This window comes from Chelonoidis abingdonii, chromosome 17 (genome assembly GCF_003597395.2).
Source record: "Chelonoidis abingdonii isolate Lonesome George chromosome 17, CheloAbing_2.0, whole genome shotgun sequence".
Lineage (NCBI taxonomy): Eukaryota > Metazoa > Chordata > Testudines > Testudinidae > Chelonoidis > Chelonoidis abingdonii.
Window position 1 is genome coordinate 10,156,365 of NC_133785.1, and position 20,391 is coordinate 10,176,755.

Below are 20,391 nucleotides of genomic sequence, written 5' to 3' on the forward strand. Positions count from 1 at the left end.
CCAGGCTTAACTTTGAAAACTGGGAGACTGAAAACTTTGGAACCAACTTTGCAAACTACAGTTCCCAGAATCCCAGGCAAAACAAGCTGTAATTTAATTTCAGTGACACTTGCTCTCAACCTGCCTCTAAACTGCTTGTGGGCAGGAACCAGGAAACAAATAACTACCATACTTTAAAAAACAATCATTTGCAAAGGGGACACACACACACACACACACCTGGGACATTTAAACAGCACAGTAGGTTAGCTTAATCTATAAATAGATCTTTGCCTCTTGAGTTTGCAGGGTGCCTTAGCAACCCTACTAAATTTAGCAGTGCTAGTCACACCAGAAGACAGATAGATACTGTGTGCTGGGAGATGTGGCCTTTTGCTAGTCTCTGGGGCAGTTGCTTCAGATCCATGCTATCCAAAGAGCAAGGCACCCTCTTTTATGCCCCAAAATCCTGATTTAGGAAGATTTGCAGTTCTTAGAACAAGCCTTCAAGATTCAGCTCTGCATTTATCACCACATACTATTGTTTAGTCCTCTTTTTTTTTTTTTTTTTGGAGGATTACAAAGCACTTCACAGTGATCAATAGTTTTGCAAACTTCCTGGGGATAAATCAATGATATTCCCCACTCTGGGGAAAATGAGGCACAGAGCAGCAAAATGACTTGTCCAAGGTCACTAGCAGAACAAGGGGCAGAACCCAGGAGTCCTGATTCCCCATTGCCCCCCTCTGAACACTAGACCCCTCTGCTCTTCTACAGCTGGGGACAGAACCCAGAAGTCCTAACTACAAGCCTCCCTGCCCTAACTACTACACCCCACTTCTTTTCTAGCACTAAGGACAGAATCCAGGAGTCCTGATTCCCAGACCTTCCCTGCTCTAACCATGAGACCCTCCTCGCCTCTCAGAGCTGGAAATAGAACCCAAGTCCTAACTCTGCCCCCAACACTTTCTGTTATAATGCACCAAAAGCACAGCAGATTTCCTGTTCCTCCCCCACATCAGCTCCTACAGGCTGTTCTGTCTGAAGGCTACTGCCTGGGCTGTTTTCTCTCCAAGGACAATGTTTTTAACCGTGTGACCACACAAGTCTCTCTCAGCAGAGTACATTTTAAGGACCAGAAGAAAAAAGCCTAGAGAAAATATAACAAACAACAAAAATTCCTACATGTTTACTAAACATAACAGAAATTACCCGTAAGTCTTATGGAGGCTTAGCCAAAGCCTTTCCAACTTTTCAGCAAGGGTTGAGGACCCCACCTCCCACCTCTCAAAACTCAGCCTTTATAAACCAAAAGTCATTGTTTTTTAGTCTCTGGATAACCCAGCCTGAACCAGTATATATACACATGGAAAACACACAAGTGTTGTTATTTTTCTGGATCTGGTTACAATTTCTGGGGCTTTTTGTTTCTGGAGCAGCTGTGGTACCCCATAGACTTGCACAGAGTCTCTGGCCCACAGTACACTAAACATTCATAAATTTAATACAACACAGTCTTTGAAAACACTGCATGTGGTTGCAATAGCTGTCACACCATGACGTACAAGTTTTGTACTCTGTGCATTCCATGGAGACGCTTTTTTAAAATCTGGGACGTAAATTTTTGTACTTACTCATTTACAATGAATCTTGTGCAAAGACTTATAGTGCTAGGCAAGTGGGACTGGAATGGCTGCACTACAGCACCCACGGCACGTATAAAATACGGCCACACAGGAAAGGCCAGGTGCAAAAGCCCAAGAGAACTTAAGTGAAAATTACACATTGATCACATGGAGGAGTGGCCAACGCAGCCTGTTCCCCCGCCTCAGGACTGCAAGGTACATGCAAACAAGATTCGCCAGTGGAGGGTGTGCAAGGCACGTGTAAAAAACCCAGCAGCATGAGAGACCGTGGAAAACACATACAAATAGTGCACACACAGCAGCGCGCCATCAGCCTGCACACCACCACTCCTTAGGAATTCCAGCTCAGCCACGCAAGCTATACATTCAGAACCTCCTCCCGCCTCTTTGGAGTCACCCAATAAGGCATGGTGTCTTGATGACGCGGACCCGCTCCGCTCAATCAGGATACAGCTCCTCGCATGTCGTCACTTTGTTCCTGAGACCCAATGAAAAGGATGGAAAATTCCAGAAACGGTCTCTACCCAATGGGCACGGCCTTCGGAACCTGAGGGAGTCTCCAGACCAATAGACTTTGAGAATCGCTGAGGCTATTGGAGATACTGGCCAATCAGATGGGCAGAGTAGGGGGCGAGGTACTAGGCTGACATCCAATCACAATGAGGGCGGGTAGGAGAGAGCCGCGAGGTGATATTGATTGGCAGGTCTCCAGACCTATGAGACGCGGGGCAGGCGGGGCTAGTTGTCGCTTGACATTTGTTTTCACCTATCACTGTGCGTATCGTAATGATCCCGCCTCCATTGACACGGAGCCGGGGAGTAGGCATGGCCCGGCCGGTGTGCGACACATCTTCTAATCTATCATAGTGTTGGGAGGGCGTGGCCCGGATGTGTACCTACCAATGAGGCGGCGAAGGCGGCTCAGCAGGCTTCTAGCAGGTTCCAGAAGGCGGCGTGACAAGAGGTAGGCCGGGTCGGAGAACACTTAACAGCCAGTGTCCCGGAGACAGAGCTGGACCCTGAGCCGGCGCCATGGAGAAGGTGAGGGGCGGGGCCGTTGGGGGGGAGCCGGGCAGGCTGGAGTTGCGGGGCAGCTGCGGGGAGGACCCCGAGAGCTGCGGAGCAGCCGCGGGGAAATCTGGGCAGCTGAGGGGCTGTGCGGCCCGGGGAACAGCCCACGAGGTGGGCGATACGGGCGGGCTGCAGGCAGGGGCGGGAGTTGACATTTACAAGGGATGGCGCCTCGGGAGACTCCCTCGGGGACCCAGCGGGGCGGGAGGTGTCGGGGCAGGAAGGAACAGCCGGGGAACGTATTTGGGGGGTGGGCAGAGTTAAGGCGGTGGGGGGATGGGACGTAGCCAGGGAGTCAGTACAGGGCCCTGGAGTAGGAGAATTTGCCTAAACTAGGTTAAAAGGTGTCTCATAAGAGCCTGTTGCCGGATACATTTTAACACCCTGCCCGAGGGAGGGGCAAGCTGTGTTTTATCATGGTCTCCCCCCTCCCCCGTGACCTGGCTCTGCAAGCTGACACATGTCAAAGGCCATCTTACCTTGGTTGTATTTGAGTGTCAGAATGTGTTTGCTAACATGGTTTTAAGACACTTTTTCATTCTAGTCTAGATTGAGCCTGAAAGGGAGGGGGCCGAGCAAGTGAGGGTGGGTGCTGGGGTGATAGCACTCAGGGGATGGTAGCTGGGATTTGATGGGGATGGGGTAGATTACTGAAGAGCAGTATGGGACAATGGGAGTGGAACAGCTATGAAGAGAGGTAGTTAGGAGTCCTGGAAGTTGGTAGTGGTGGGGTATCTGGGAAGCAGGGGTGTGGGAGGAGATAGAGTGATTTGGGGACAGCCAGCTGAATATGGGGCATCGGGGGGGGGGGGGGACATGAAAAGATTTATGAGATAGTAAGGGGGGGCAGCACAAGGAGTCTTGAGTTGAATGTGAACTAAATGTGTATGATCAGGGTTGTTTAAAGGACTGTCCAGAGATGTATTGCTTGGTAGCTGGGATGGAAGTACCATCCCCCTTATTTTCAGACTCACCTCTGCATATGCATAAACACCCATGCCTCATACCCCTACCATAGAAAATGTGCCCAGTTAAGAGTAATGGTTCTTGTTGGGTAGCTGTTAAGGTTTCCAAGCAACATCAAACTGTTTGTGGAGGGGGTGAAGGATGCAGTCCCATGCTGGAGATGGGAGCTGTACATATCTGAGCTGCTGCTTAAACAAGGCTTATTAAGGTGCAGTAAATAGACTCTGGGGTCTCTTTATCAGAGGGAGTGTTTGGAGCAGGTGTACAGCTGGCATAATAAATGTCACCAGAATCTCCCTCCTACCTGTCCCATTTGAAGAGAGCCTGTTGCTTTCGCATGGGTGAAGAGCTCTTAATAGTTTTTTCCACTAACTTCTAGCTGCACAGCTGACTTTGCTTCTTGGACCACAGCAAATCACCAACCTGAGGGAGCTGCTTTATCTTGGAGTAGGGCAGTTGAATTTAACTTGACATCTTGGTCTAAAATTTACATTGCCGTGGAACTAATGAAACTGAGGCACTTTTGCTGACTAGAGACTAGGTATAGTGTGGATGAGGCCATCGTGAGCCTCCCACGCAAACACAGCCTTGCCAGTGCCCCACAATCCTGAACTGCAAGGCCCCATCCTGCTATTCCTGTCTTTGGTTCTTTCTGCATACAGCTCTGCTAATGCCGTTCAGTCCTGATCTGAAGCCCCCTACTATCCCAGTCCTAAATTCCACTTCCTCACAGCTTTGCTAATGCCTGTCAATCCCAACTGCCTGCCCATTCCACTCAAGGAATTCCTCCTGTCTCCCGTCCCTGCAGACATAACTCCTGATTTATCTCAATGCCATTCTTCATTTCCTATCTTGGTCCCTGACTTGAGCAAAAAAACCCCAGGGTTGGGTTTTTTTGTTTGTTTGGGGTATATACAAACATCCACTGTGAAGTGGGATGAGGCCCACGAAAACTCTTTGCTTATGACCTGTGTCAGAATGTGAGTCCAGCTCTAAAATGGAAAAAAAGTTCTTAATTTGTAGCACCATCTCTGAGCTCTCGGACTCTGGCACTGGAAAGCCAGTTTTGTCAGATACCTGAACACTGAAGTAGAATATCAAATTATTTTTTTAAAATTTGATTATTTCTGCTTCTGCCCCAAATAGTAAGGCTCTTATGCTGTCAGCTAATTTGGGTTGAGCATTCAAACAGTTTTAGAGGCAGTAATTATTTTGCCACTCATGGCATATAATTTAAAGATCCATTATTGCTCAGGCCCCATCAGTACTGAAAATAGAGATAGCATTGGAACACAGCGTTTAGGGGTCCATCTTAACACTCCTTGTGGAAGGGAGACTTTGGATGTAACTGGGACATGCATCTGTTTGTACTGGCAGAGTTCAGACTATGAAGTACTTAGAGTGGAAGTAATAGGCTGAGAAAAATGCAAATATTGTATGCAGCCTTCCTAAGGAGCTCATTGGAGTTCCTACGTGATGTGCTGTTGAAGTGACTTATCAGTGATTGCCTTCCCTTGGCCGAGACATCTTGCTAGCAGTTGTTGGGTTTCAAGAGGTACTGGCTCCCCATCAGTTCACGCTTGCAGGGAAGTCACACCTACACAACTTTACCCACCTGATGACTTCTGGTCTCTGTAGTGTTTGACTCTGAATGGACTGATTGGCCCAAGCTGCATCTTCTGAGAAACTGATGACATTTCTTGGGCATTGTTTGAAACTACTTGTCATGTGGGAGAATTCCATCGATGAGGTGTCTCCAAAGGGGAGAAGTAGCTGACTGGGTGAGAATTGCAAGAGGGATAGACTTGGCTATCTCTAATTTGGGGTATTCGCAGACCTCTTACTGAGAAATTTGGAGTCCTTTGGTGTTGCACAACTTCTGTAGAACAGCCACGTCAGTTTCCAAGTTCTTATTGAATCTCTGTGCTGTCAAGATGCTGATCACGCTCTTGTATTAACCTTTCTGGGACCGTTAAAAGAGGCAGTATATCTCCCTTCAAGCAGTTACTGGGTCAGAGTGGTTGCTGGTGAAAGATTATTCTTCCTAATCCAAGTGCTGACTGCAGTAAGACTTCAAGCAGCTGCTGCTTATGAAGAACCAAAGAGGCAATAGCAAGGGGCAGTCTTTAAAGTCACTCTCCTGCCTGTGATGCTATGAGTTGGGAAAGATAATTCCAGGGCAAGAGAATTTCTTCAAGACTCCCACCCATAGCTGATCATGCTAATCTCTTGCTCCCCCCTCCACAGGTGAACGAGTTGAAGGAGAAAGGTAACAAAGCCCTGAGCGCAGGCAACATTGCAGAAGCCATCAAGCACTATTCGGAGGCAATAAAACTTGACTCCAAGAACCATGTACTCTACAGCAACAGATCTGCAGCCTATGCCAAGAAAGGGGAGTACCAGAAAGCGCTGGAGGATGCCCGTAAAACGGTTGAACTCAAGCCAGAGTGGGGCAAGGTGAGGGTCCAACTCTGGATTGTCTTTCGGGTCTTAAACTATGTTGTTTTTGCCTGTGGGCTGAATGTTAGGGCTGGTGTTATGAAGATCAGACTGATCACAATGGTGACTTCATGCCTTTAAATCTTGGTCATTGGAGAGTCATGTTTTGCAGTAGATGCCAATTGGAGTTAGCCTGACTCTCCCTAGTCACATGTGAGAGGAAAAATTGTATTATAACACAACATTACCATGTTATCTTTGTAGTTTAAGCCGGGAATAAATGATACCTCAGTGCTCTTTAAACATGCTGTTAAGAGGAATTCCTTTGATCTTGGCCGAGATCTTCAAAGGAGCTGGAGTTGGGTGACTAAATCTCACCCTGTTTGTTTCATGTACTTGTATGGCTTCCATTACTGTAGTATTTGTGGGTCTTGCAATCTTTAACATAGTTATCCCCACAATCCTCCTGTGAGGCAAGGCAGTGCTGTTAACCTCATTTTACAGATGGGGAAACGAGACACAGACAGACTGATTTGCCCAACATCACCTAGTTTGGGGGAGCAGGAACTTGAACCCACGTATCTTGAGTTTAACTCTGAGGAATTTCTCTTCAATCAGAGCAGTTTCCAGTCTCTGGAAGTAACATTTGTGGTTATTGTTCTATGTATTGGCTGCCATGTTGGTTGTCACTGGGAACTGAATCACAGACCTTCAGAGCTATAAGCCATGAGTCGCTATAACCTGAACTAAAAGGTTAGGCTTTATAGCTGGGGGCTGTGACAGACTCTCATGCTCTGGCCATGGGCAACAGAAGAAAACCTGTAACACAGTGGCAGCTTACAAAGATGTGCTTGTCAATCCTCTGTCCTCCAGTGGGGTCTGTTTTCCTGCACAGGATACTGGGGTTTCTGTTCCCTGCCATACAGGAGACATGGGCCTAAATGTTGCAGAGGCAGGTTGCTCTTCTAAGATTCCCATGTGCCCCAGTCTGGGGTGGGATGCAGTGATGCTGAAATTCCATGAGTGTGGGGACTCATCCCATCCTCTACTGGGACCTCATGACTTCCTGCCCTATTGTATCCCTCTCTCCCGCTTTCAGGGCTACTCACGCAAGGCAGCTGCGCTGGAGTTCTTGAATCGTTTTGAGGAGGCCAAGAAGACTTATGAGGAAGGGCTGAAACATGAGCCAGGGAACTCTCAACTGAAAGAGGGGCTCCAGAACATGGAAGCCAGGCTAGCGGGTAAGGGAACGAAATAGGGGAGCAGGAATTGCAACCAGAGATCTCCACTTTATATATAAGTATTGCGTTCTTCCAAGCCACCTTGCTTAGATGCTTGGCACTGAGAAGTTGCAGAGATCAGACTCCTCTGTGCACCTATAGTAAGTGCCCTCTTGAACTGGGCTCTACTCTTGGGTGGGCAGGAGAAGCATGGGCGAGAGAAGGTGCCATGGAATTAGAACTAGGGCTGCCTTCTTTCCACCAGGCAACTGGGCTTAAACTGCCCCTTTTTTCAACCCTGAGCTGGGACTGACAAGTCTATCCATAAGGCTCCCCGTCCCTGCGTCTGGTCAAGGGGCAAATATCACTCAGCAGAGATTTGTTGTTGTGTTAGCCATGCAGGCTACAGCTTTCCTATAGCCGCAGAAATGTCATGCCCTGTATCAGACCGAAGTATCGTCCTGGGCTGACCTGGGTGCTGAAATGACCAGCCTATGCTTCTGTTCCTGCCCCCCCCAGAGAGGAAGCTCATGAACCCCTTTAATATGCCAAACCTCTACCAGAAGCTGGAGAGTGACCCCCGCACAAGAGCCTTGCTGAATGACCCCAGCTACAAAGACCTGATTGAACAGCTCCGGAACAAGCCTTCTGACCTGGGGACGTAAGTTGGACCTCTCCCAGTTCAGCTGAGGGTGATTCTGCTGCACTTCAATCTTGGGAGGAGTAAGGTTTCATCCTCTTGAATAGTTTGTCCTGAGCCTCATGCGTGGGGTCTCCTTTGCATTGCAAACTGCAGCCATTCTGCCTCCGTGCTCCCCCCTCCCCAGTCTACACCATGCCATCCCAGGGTATGCGTGATCCAAGACGCCCAGTCATACATAACCCTTTAGGCCCTGTCCTTGAGCCAAAAGGCAGAGTCTATATGGATCACTGTAACCATTCACACTGCCCCTCAAATGCACACTGCCCCTCAAATGTCCTTGCCTGAGGGGCTCTGGATTGGTATGTGGTAAAGGAGAGCAGGATAGTAGCAGGGTGTTAAGGGGGCTGAAGTAGGCAGTGATGCAGGTGAAGTCCAAGCTGTGCAAAATATAAAGGTGCTGCAGAAAGGGAATTGAAAGCTGGTATTTAGCTCCCAAGCCGGTTCCCAGGTATCTGGCTTTCTTGAGTTTCTCCCAGGCTACAGCAGGGAGAATCCAGCGCCTGGAGTTGGAAGTTCAACCTATCTTCCATCATCCCAGTCTGCCAAGATGTAGAAGCCAGGTCTGTAGGGCCTGTCTGAATGGCTCCCAGCTACTCACTCCTCCCCCTTGCCCCTTTTTCAGGAAGCTGCAGGACCCGCGAGTGATGACCACGCTGAGCGTGCTCTTAGGAGTTGACCTCGGCAGTGGGGACGATGAGGATGAAGCCATGTCTCCGCCTCCACCCCCTCCACCTAAAAAGGAACCCAAGCCAGAGCCCATGGAAGAGGATCTCCCAGAGAACAAGAAGCAGGTACCACCAGCTGAATCCCTTGTCCTGTTAACACTGAACTCTTCCTGTTATGCTCAAGAAGCTGGGCAGAGGGGTTTGACGCAAGGAAATGCGCTTTAGTAGGGGCTTGAGTAGGGCTGCAAGGCATCCTAATAAAGATGCCCTGGTCTCAGGAACAGAGCAAATACTTGGCTGGCTTTGCCCTCCAACTTGCTGGCAGGGCAGTAGATCAGCTGATCAGCTCAGATTGGCCATTGGCCCTGTGACAGGAGCCTTGGCACAGACCCTTCTCTGTTGAGGCTGCATCGCCTTGCTTCCTTTGTGTTCACTAGGTTAACAGGCTATTGCTATGGTGCTCCTGTTTTCTCTGTTAAGGGGAAACTGCCTGCTTGGGGGGAGGGTATAAGTTTCATGGTTAGACTTTTACCTGCACTCGGGTCAGTGGCCAGGACAAGGAATTCATCTTGGGTTCTGCCTGCACCTGGATTTCCTATGGCAATAAAACAGCCAAGGTTAGGGGCCTGACCTCAGTAGGTGCTGTTCTAAGAACTACTGCCCACAGCTGGTTCAGACCTTAGGTTTTGGTGAGGGAGATCCTGTCAGAAAATCAGGCACTTAATCTGTTCGCAGGTAAGAACTGGTAGCAGGCAAGGCCTCCCCAGCCTTCATCTTCTCATTGGGGAAAGGATGTTGCACTGTGGCCGGACTGTTTTAGTTCCTCTTGGCTTCCATTAAAGCTCAGCGCCTAAGGCTATGAAGCCCCACTGAGCTGTCTTGCAATGTGGGAGGAAATAAATTGCTTTTTTCTCAGAAATGTGCCATGCCAGTTGGCAAGTGCATTAACCTTTGCTAGTATGCAGAAGGCTGGCTTGTTTCTCCTCTGAATGTATCACAATGTTAGTGTGCCAGACTAGCCCCTTATCTGTAGTCCACCCATACATGCCCTCCATGCAACCTGCAAGTTGTCATATTACAATGTGTTATTGCTGAACCGGAAACACAGGTAATTAGATCAAGGCTTCTAGTTGACAACAGGAGTGCTAACACATCACTGTGGGACACCTTCCCCTCCAACCTTGTGCTACCTGTTTCCTGGCAGCAGGAAACAACAAGATTGTGTGGGTTTGTAAGAGCCATGCTCCAGAAGGAAACATTTGTGTCCCCACAAGCCTTGATTCCAGTGGTGGTGGGAAAGGGTGATGCCAGGAAAGCCTGTGAATGTCTGGCACTGGTCATTAGAAAAATGCATAGGCCAGGACTCAGCTCGTAGCTTGAACTCCAGATCTGGGTTGTAAGACCTAAGAGAACTGAAGGGCTTGATACAATGGCAACTGGAGATGCTTTTTCTCTTTCCCCTACCCCCACTTTCAGGCTCTGAAGGAGAAGGAGCTGGGAAATGAGGCCTACAAGAAGAAAGACTTTGATGCAGCGCTAAAGCACTATGACAAAGCTAAAGAGCTGGATCCCACCAACATGACTTACATTAGTAACCAAGCAGGTAAGTGGCAAGTTCCAGTCTGATCTTGAGGGTGCTCCTTCCAAAATCTAACTCTAAAAGAGATCTCACACACTCTGAGATGCAGCCACCTCTGGGGTGAAATGAGACAGCTGTCTGTCACCACCCATAAACACCAGTTTAGGACAGGAGATTAAGGAGAATGTTATAACCATTAAAACAGCAGCGAGGCAGAATGGAATGATCTGACCTGGAACATGCCTGAGTGCCTGGAGTTACCAAAAGGGCTCTGTCCTATATGTACAGATTCTCTTACCACATTTGTGCCCCTTCAGCCCATGCTGAGACTGATGGAGTAGATGGTGTGCTTCCCTGTGGGGTTCCTTGGCAGTCTCCTATCCACATGCTGATCTGGCCCAGCCCTGCTTAGCTTACATAAGCTCTTGTGGAGGCAGTGTTGTCTAGTGGATAGACCACTGGATCTGGGGGCTCAGGAGCTCTTTGTTGAGATGAGCTATTCTAAATTTGGGTAACTAACCTTATCCCATGCCCTTATGAGCAGGGCTTTGAGAGAACTGCACTTTCAGTGACTGCATGGAAATCGTGAAATGAGCCCAATACTGTGCTTTTTTTCCCCCCCAAACTGCAGGGAGGCAAAAGTGGCCATCTGTGGCAGTTTCATGTTCAGTTTGACTTGTAGCCATGTAGCAATGTCATGTCAAAGCAGTAATTTGTAGCGGCGTGGGACAGTGCTGCTGCTGCTTAAGAGCATGTGCTGCACTGAGCAGGACATGGTGCATGCGGATCCACCTTTCTGTCTCTCCTGTGGGGCTGTGGCAGCTCATGTGGCGGTGGCGGCATTAGCTTCTGTGCCTCATGTAAAACGAGCTGCTGAAAACTCCCCCTGTACTGCTGTGATTTTTTTCCAGCTGTGGGAGGCAGGAGCTGGCATCCACATGCCCCAGTTTCCTGCTAAGTGTAGCTCGTAATGCATATTCCAAGCAGTGGTGACACAGGCTAGGCTACTGTGCCTCACATAAAATTGGCTGACAAGCCCCCCCCACACCCCCAAACTGCTCCTCTGATATGATGCTGCTCAATGCTAAGAGTCACACCAAGCGGGAAATGGGTGCATTTAAGTGCCCATTTCCACCTCCTTTTGAAAGAGTCACAGTAGTTCGGGGGGGACTCGGTGGCCAGTTTTATACCAAGGAGTACAGAAGCGACCTTTCTCTGGCTGCATTCTGTGAAAATTGCTACTTTCCCATGACACTGGTATTTAATTTTAAAAAATTTCAATTTTTCTCAGGGCCCTACCCATGAGGCTCACTACATTTCAAAACAGTATGAGCAGCATGTGGATTTTAGCGCACGTAGAAGGGTCAGCCTTTAAACAGAAAGAGTGTGCAACCTTAACTTGAGTGGCATTGGGGCTCTGCTAGAAGAACAATGCAGGTGGTCTGGCCGGGGTTTATGGTAGGAAGTGGTCTCTCATGCGTTTTTCCCCTTGCAGCGGTGTACTTTGAGAAAGGCGACTACGATAAGTGCCGAGAGCTGTGTGAGCAGGCCATTGAGGTGGGGCGTGAGAACAGGGAGGACTACCGGCAGATTGCCAAGTGAGTGCCTCCAGCGTCGGGCTGGGGCTTAGGGAAGCAAGCGTCTTCACCACCTGCCCTTTTCCTTGGGTTCCTGTAGCACCCTCATCAGTGGGGTATCCAAGTGCCTCCTAGCAGGGCCGGTGCAAGGATATTTCACAGCCTAGGCGAAACTTCCACCTTAGGCCTGCGCCCCTGCCTGAAGGCCCCCCCCCCCCCCCTTGTGGCAGCTCTCTCTTCCTCTGCCCTGAGGCGCTCCCCTTGTGGCAGCTCCCCCCACATCCCCTCCCCCCGAGGCACCCCCTTCCGCCCCAGTTCACGCCTGCTCCGCACGAGCACCCCAAGCACACTGTCGCTGCTTCACTTCTCCTGTCTCTCAGGCTTGCGGCCCCTAAGCTGATTGGTGCTGCAAGCCTGGGAGGTGGGAGAAGTGAAGCAGCCATGGCGTGCTCGGGGAAGAGCTGGGGCAGGGGTGAGCTGGGGCGGGGACTGCCCCTGCATGCTGACTCCCCCTTACTTGCTGCAGGCAGCCCTCCCCATGCTCCTCTGCCCCAGCTTCCTCTGCCTAAATGCTGGTGGCGACTGGGGCAGCGGAAGATCCGGCTGCTGTGGTTGCTGCCAAAGAAAACGGCGCCCCCAGAGCCCTAGGCGACTGCCTAGGTCACCTAAATGTTGCACCGAGCCTGCCTCCTAGTCATGCATGGAGAAACTTCTCACCTCCAGGTTGCTAGTTCAAATCCAGCCCAGGTCTGGGCTATTGTCATTAGCCAGTGGCTTGAAACAAGTTTGCTGGGTCTTAGTCACTGTCACAATTGACTGCTGTGCCACAGACACTGAACTCTCCTCTGCAGGGGTCCTCTGGGTCAGGGAGAAAAACTTCAGTAGGGAGGATTGTGCAGGGAGGTGCCATACTACTGTGCCCTGTTGCCTTTATCTTGATGCTGGCTGCTTTCTCCACATTCAGAGCTTACGCAAGAATTGGCAATTCCTACTTCAAGGAGGAGAAGTACAAGGAAGCCATCCAATTCTATAACAAGTCTCTGGCTGAGCACCGGACTCCAGATGTACTAAAGAAGTGTCAGCAAGTGAGTGTGGGGTCATGTTCCCTAGTGCATGTAGGGCCTGCTGCAAGATGTGCACTCACTTGCACAGTGTTCCCTCTGCTGGCAGAGCAGAGACATCATCCTGCCGTTCAAATGCCCTGACTCTAAAATTCAAGCCTCATAACATGTTTGTAGCTAGGGGGCTTCTAGGGCTCCTTGTAGTATTGGAAACATGATTTTTGCTAAGTTTCCCCATTATCATAACTGTGCGGCCCTGATACCTTACATTAATCCTTTGTTTCAGAGTCCTTCTTTTGCAGATGCAATTCTTGCTGCCAGCAAGAGTGGGAACCATAGAATTAATTAGTTCCAAGGAGGAGGAATTTACCTCTCTCTGAGGTATTATTTTTGGCTGCCTGAAGACTTGGGGAGACATCAGTTGTTAAACTTCATTGCGTGAAGTTTTCACTGTAGCTACAAAGGCTAGAAGCATGATCTTTTCAAACAAAGGGGGAGGTTTTGACGCATCAGAGTGGCTGCTTTGCTGCATCACTTTAAGACACATAGGCCCCTGATTTGTCCATTGATTGGAACACATTCCTTACTGCTGCATGATTGTGGGTATCTGTGTGAGAGCAGCCAGTCCGGGTGTAAGTGGATCATTGTAGTAACTCAGCCTGACCTCTGTCTGGCACTGACTCACAGCATGGCCACTCTGTCCTAGCACTCCATGTAGAGCCTGCTGGGTTGGGTGGCTTTGTGTGTGGGATGGGGAGACCCCTGGAGTTCCCCGCAGCATTTACCAGGGCACAGCACCACATTCTCAAGCCCCATCGTCTCCCTGTGTCTTGGCCATTTTTATCCCTACTGCAGCCTGGATGCAAAAAGCAGGGAGCAGTCTGTAGTGAGTGGCACGTATTCCCAAGGAGAGTGGGTGCTACTGAGAAAGGCAGGGTCTGTTACATCATACTATGCTTTTTCCACAGGCTGAGAAGATCTTGAAAGAGCAGGAGAGGTTGGCATACATAGACCCTGATCTGGCTCTGGAGGAGAAAAACAAAGGCAACGAGTGTTTCCAGAAAGGTGAGGGCTCTCAAAGCTTCACTAGAAGTCAGTGAAGAGCCCTGCAACATAGCCAGGGCTCGGTTAATGGGCTGGTCTCTTCAGTAGCCATAAAGGAGCCTGCCTCGTGTACCCTGGTGTTCTTTTCCTTGCTGTGGGGATGTGACTGAATCTGCTATAAAAATGTTTTTATAGCATCAGGCTGGGATTTTGTCAGCCCTGCCTCACTACTGGACTGAGTATGGGGAAGCGGACAGCCTGATTTTCAGATCTACAGCTGAAGCTGAGAGGAAGTGCAGGTTCCTGGGCTGTCTGGCAAAGGAGGGAAGAGTTAAGCCATGCTCTGGTGAATGGGTTAGTGCAGTGTTTACAAGTGAGTGCAGGCGTTCAGGGGTCCCTATGATTTACCACTGCCCTCCTCTTCTCTTAGGGGACTATCCCCAAGCAATGAAACACTACTCAGAAGCCATCAAACGCAACCCCAATGATGCCAAACTCTACAGCAACAGAGCTGCCTGCTACACCAAACTCCTGGAATTCCCGCTAGCGCTAAAGGTAAGCACCGAAAGCTGCTTGTCTCCAAGTCCATCCTATCCATGCATTACTCGGGCTCTGGACCAGCAGCAAACCGTGGCTTCTGTCATCCTTGCAACAGACCTGGGTGGCATCTTGCCATCCGCAGAGATGACTGTTTCTTTGTGTTACTGTAGGTGCCCCAGTCACAGGCCAGGACTCCATTGTTCTATGTAAACACAGAGCAGTCCCTGCCCCAAAGAGTTGACAATACATGCCTAGAATTGTTCTCTATTTACACAACACCTTGTGTTTAATTGTACTCCAACCCAGCTTTGGTGGTGGGCCAACATCTTTAAACCTTTCAGCCCTCTGTCCCAACCCCACCATCCGTCTGAACATTGCTTTCCAAGGCATTTAACCCTTCTGAAGCTCCACACTCAAGTATAGGCTTTTTCTTGGCTGGCCTGGCAGGTTGTGAAATGGCAGCATTTCTTGCTCAGGGCAGTTAAATACCTATGAACACAAGTGCTGATAGGTGCTCTTCTCCTCCCTCTCCCTTCTCCCTCTCTGCAAAGGGCAAGCAGGGCCTCAGGGGGAAGAGGCTGGGCAGGCCTTGGGGCAGAGTATGGGGCAGGACCACCGTCCTGGTGCTGGGGCCCACAAAAGATTAATACGGCCCTGTGGGTGCTGAGCATGCCCCCCCCCCCCCCTTTTTTTTTTTTTTTTTTTTTTTTTTTTTTGGTGGATGCTTGAGTACCGGTGCACCCCCGGAGTCGGTCCCTATGGGTATGAAGCAGGCCAGGTGTTTTGCTAATAAAATGACAAGCTTGTTAACGTCACTGGAGAGAGAACTTAATATGGTGTCTTCCCTCCTTTAGGACTGTGAAGAATGTATCCGGCTAGAACCTACATTTAGTAAGTAGACTGTGTGTCTGACTGGGGGGGTGAGTTGCACAATTCACCTTGGCTGGCCTAGCTTCTCGTGTGACACTGTGGAATAGCCACCATGTGCTGAGTTGAGGGAGGGAGCCTGGGCTGATACTATAAAGGCCTGTGGAATAGTTCAGGCTGAACATACCTTAAGTTCATCCTGTTGGCCAGGGCGTGTGGTTCCTAATCACATTCCCTGCTGACCTTGCTACCAAAGGGGACCTGTGGTGGCAGTACAAGCAGGGAAAAAGTGTTCAGCAAGTGTAAACCCCAAGGGATTGTGTCTTGCTTGCAGTCAAGGGTTACACCCGAAAAGCTGCAGCGCTAGAAGCCATGAAAGACTATACTAAAGCCATGGATGTCTACCAGAAAGCTCTTGACCTGGATTCCAACTGCAAGGTGAGACCATCTGATGCATAGCGGTACTATACTGCCAGCAGCTGGCTGGTGTTGGAGAGCCAAAGAGGTGGCTTGATCTTTGCCTATAAGTGCTCTCAGGAATCTTCTGCCCCTGCAGGTAGAGGGCTTTTTAATGTAGCAAACAAAGACAGAATTAAATTGACTGGAAATAAGGTAAAGTAACTCTTTTAACAGGGAACATAATTAACTGCTAGAACAGCCTCATGGGGTGGCTGTGGATTCTCCATCGCTGGTGTCTAAATCAGGACTGGGCGTTCCCCTCTAAAAGAGCTGTACAAGCTAAGAGATGTCAAACTCCTTTGGGAAACAGTGCTGAATTCTAGGCTTAATTATGGTCTGTGAGTTGGGATATAAATGCCCAGCAGGATCTCTGTTGGAGTTAATGAGACTTGTACAGAGATCAGGGATATAACCTTTATAATAACAGCTACCTTTGTAGCTCATTCACTGCTGCTTTGACTCATTGCTCGGTAGGGAAATAGGCTTCTGTTTAGGTTACCAGTACTTTATTTCTTTCCTCTTTATTTCTCGTCCTGGTTTTTGTCTCCTCTGTACCTCCTGCCACAACTCGCCATTCTGAACATTGTGAAAACAAGGAGTCCTGTGGCACCTTAGAGACTAACATTTATTTGGGCATAAGCTTTTGTGTGCTAAAACCCACTTCATCAGATGCATGGAGTGAAAAAATATGGTGAGCAGAATATATTATAGCACATGAATAGATGGGAGTTGCCTTATCAAGTGAGGAGTCAGTGCTAATGATTCTATTCAATTAAGGTGGAAGTGGCCTATTCTCAACAGTTGACAAGAGGGCGAATCAAGGTGGCCCATTTCAAACAGTTGACAAGAAGATGTGGACACTATCAAATTAGGCCTGAATAAAGACTGGGAGTGAATGGGTCACTACAAAATAATTTTCACTCTGCTGATACTCACACCTTCTTGTCAACTGTTTAAAATGGGCTACCTTGATTGTATTGGCCTCCTTAGCACTACAAAGTAAATTTTCCCTCTCTAGCTATTCACCCCTTCTTAACTGTTGAGAATAGGCCACTTCCACCTTAACTGAGTTGACTCGTTAGCACTGACCCCCCTGCTTGGTAAGGCAACTCCCATCTTTTCATGTGCTATAATATATATTCTGCTTACTGTATTTTTCACTCATGCATCTGATAAGTGGGTTTTAGCCCATGAAAGCATATATGCCCAAATAAATTTGTTAGTATCTAAGGTGCCACAAGGACTCCTCGTTGTTTTTGCTGATACAGACTAGGCTACTACTCTGAAACCTGAACATTGTGAGCGGCACTTCCATTCCATCCACTACAGCTAGTTAACATTGATCATGAAATGGGCTGTCAAGTTGACACACTTTAATCAGATTAAGAGGGAGTAGCAGAACTAGCCCCTCTGAATCACTGTCAAGCTCTCTGCAGACTCAGGCAGCCAAAACTGTCTGTTGCTGGTCCATTTGGAAGGTTTTCTGCAGACATGAGAGCTAGAAACTTTTCTTTAAATTAAAGTTGAGATTATACACAGTCTGTCACACAAGCCATGTAAACATGACACCCTGTGTTTAAGCACAAATCATTGGGTTCCATGTCTGGGTGAAAGTATTATTCAGAAGATCAAGCTAGGTGATCACAATGGTCCTGTACCTTACAACTGTCTGTCTGTGGGTGTGGGAGCAGGCTTGTTTGGGGCGAACTAAACTGAATTAATGTACTAGGTAGACAGCCCTTCCCCCAAGGTAAGCTGTGTTGAAATTCCTTGCTAAGGTTCCCTGGCAGGGATCAGTTCTGGCTGTGCTCCCTTGAGGCCCAGGTTGCGAGGACTAATGACTGAGAAGTCTAGGGCCTGTGTCCTGTCACCAAACCAACCTTGCATGGCATTACCATTGCCCCTCACCTGGCAGAGTACGGTAGCTAGCTCTGACAGAGCTCCTCATGCTGCCCCTGCCGTTCTTGCTTCAGGAGGCTGCTGACGGTTACCAGCGCTGCCTCATGGCCCAGTACAATCGCAATGACAACCCCGAGGAGGTCAAGCGGCGTGCCATGGCAGATCCTGAGGTGCAGCAGATCATGAGCGACCCAGCGATGCGACTGATCCTGGAGCAGATGCAGAAAGACCCACAGGCGCTGAGCGAGTGAGTGAGGCTACCTGAACGTGGGGGTGACTGGAGCTTGGGTCTGGTTAGATCTAGCTCTGGGCATCACCGAGGTGTGTAGTAGAGAGATGTCTGCTTAGATCACAGGGAGGTCTCCTGAGGAGTTACATTGTGCTTCCTGCTGAGCCACATTAGGGTGTGTTTCATAAGGAACCAGTAGCACTGCTTAGCTCAGCCTTTAGGTGGTGCTGTTGGGTCCCAAACCACTATCCTATGCTGGTCCCTATAGCAGGGGACCATGTCCGCATCAGAGTGCATAGCATTTTCTTAAGAATTAGGGTTTTCACCCTAGTGCCTTGGCTGAATTCCCCCATTCTGGGAAGTTTGGGCTCCTTACAGTCCATCAGCGTCAAGCATGTGCAAGGTGTTCCTTTACCCTCTCAAACAGAGTTGTCTGACACCAACCACCCCCCACCCTTGCATCCCACCCCAGAGGTGGCTGGGTCACAGGCAAGGAATACTTCATACAAGAGCACTGGGCCCCAGCCTGGAGGCAGCTGCATCTTGGAGGTGATGGAAGTGTCAAACTCAAGTGCTTTAGGGTGATATTACTTCTTCCTCTCTGCAGACACTTGAAGAACCCAGTAATAGCCCAGAAAATCCAGAAGCTGATGGATGTTGGTTTGATTGCAATTCGGTGATGACTTCGCCACCCTACTCTGCCCCTTTGCCTGTTCATAGGACAGCTGGGACATTGGACACTGGCAGTACAAGCAAAAGGAAAGCCATCTCAATAGGAGATAAAGACTTGTACAGTATCATGCTCTCCACAGGACCTGCTGCCCACACCACCCTTGCCAGTGCGGGGCCAGCTAGCCACTTTCTCTCTAGTTCCTGTATCTTACAAGCAGCTTGTTCCATTGTTGAGCTACCCCTCCCCTCTGCAGTTCTTTCTCTTTGTTGGCAGAGGTCTGGGAGGTGATGGCTCCTATCTGTTCATTGTCTGGTTCTTCTGGCTGTGAGACTGCCTTGCCATGCCGCACTCCCAATAAAAGAGCAAAGCAGTCAAACGGTGCTTCTGGGTCTGTGTCCATCCCTCCTCCCCACCAGACAACCAAGGGAATGAGGGATAGCTCAGTGGTTTGAGCATTGACCTGCTAAACCCAGGGTTGTGAGTTCAATTCTTGAGGGGGCCACTTAGGAATCTGAGGCAAAATCAGTACTTGGTCCTGCTAGTGAAGGCAGGGGGCTGGACTCGGGACCCTGAAAGGTCATTTTCCAGTTCTAGGAGATGGGTATATCTCCATTTTAAAAAAAAAAAAGTCTGTTTAAAAGATCCCAGCTGTGTCCATGCACACTTTAGAAAGGTTGCACACGTTGTCTCTTAGCAGCCAGCGATGCTTTGTGGCTGGCCATCCCACAGGGGGTGCTAGAAGGCACCTGGCTTCACTTGTCAGTGCCTGTATATGTCTCATGCCGGTAAGTGAAACAGGAAGTGTCTCATTGACATGCCTCGATATGTAGCCAGACAGGCGGGATCTGGATCCTCTGCTGGTGTCACAAGCTGACGGTTATGTTGACACCAGTCCAGTGCCTGGCCTGTAGCCTTTAAGCTCATGAACAGATAGTACAGACTCCGGTCTCTACCATTGTGTGAGAGCAGGATGCCTGGCTTCTTCCCTGGAATCTCCATCTTGAGGGGAGAAGATGGAGTGGTTGGTATAAAGGCCATATCAGGAGAGATAACAAACACCTTAGTAGCAGGGCTCACTCTGCAAAGGAAGAGTCAGCTGCCCCTAGGGGGGACCCTGCCCCAGCCTGTTGCCCTACAGGGTCCCCTCCCCTGTCATGCACTACTTATGACGTTGCAGGGGGTCACATGGGATGAGGATGGGGCTGCTGCACTTCATTCTCCCTGCTAGCAGAGGGAACTGTGGCACTGAGTGCATTTCCCCCCACCTTAGGCAGAACTCTGGAGCCCCAGTGCAGTGAGTGGGCTGATTCTGCTGCCAGCTGATCCCAGCTGCAAGGTGCATCTACCCTTTTCCTTGGGGGACCTTAGCAGCTGCATCCCCATCCCCCTTCCCCAGAGGCTGCGCCTGAACAGAGCTGCTGCTGCTATAAATACAGCACTCACAGAGGCAGGAAGGGGGTTCTGCCGCAGAACAGGAACTAGCGATGTGACGCAGGCTTAGTTGTTCAGATCGCTGTGTGATGCGCCAAAATGGTCTCTTAAATGCTGTGCGCTGTTCCTGTCCATTGATCTTTCCATCGCCTGGATAAATCTAAACCCTCCTCTAAGGAGAGAGGTGCAGGAACAGGCAGATGCGAACTAAAGGCCTCTTGGATCCCCCAACCCAGCTCAAACTTCCCCTCTCTGGCTTGTCACATCAGCTTTCTCCTCCTCCACCTCCAACTTCAAGTGTCTGACATGCCCCCTCTTTCCATGCAGCCACCCCCATTCCCCC

At 49.4% G+C, this 20,391-nt stretch overlaps 1 protein-coding gene across 1 annotated transcript; it reads left to right on the forward strand.

Moving 5' to 3' along the window:
• The first annotated feature begins 2,425 nt into the window (after positions 1-2,425).
• On the forward strand, positions 2,426-18,993 carry STIP1 (stress induced phosphoprotein 1). Its single transcript, XM_032804338.2, has 14 exons — positions 2,426-2,666; positions 5,910-6,119; positions 7,201-7,342; positions 7,841-7,982; positions 8,647-8,815; positions 10,166-10,292; positions 11,764-11,866; positions 12,810-12,930; positions 13,875-13,971; positions 14,381-14,505; positions 15,345-15,381; positions 15,692-15,795; positions 17,790-17,962; positions 18,552-18,993. The coding sequence occupies exons 1-14, from the start codon at positions 2,658-2,660 to the stop codon at positions 18,622-18,624; spliced, it is 1,632 nt and encodes a 543-aa protein (XP_032660229.1). The 5' UTR covers positions 2,426-2,657; the 3' UTR covers positions 18,625-18,993.
• The last annotated feature ends 1,398 nt before the right edge of the window (positions 18,994-20,391 follow it).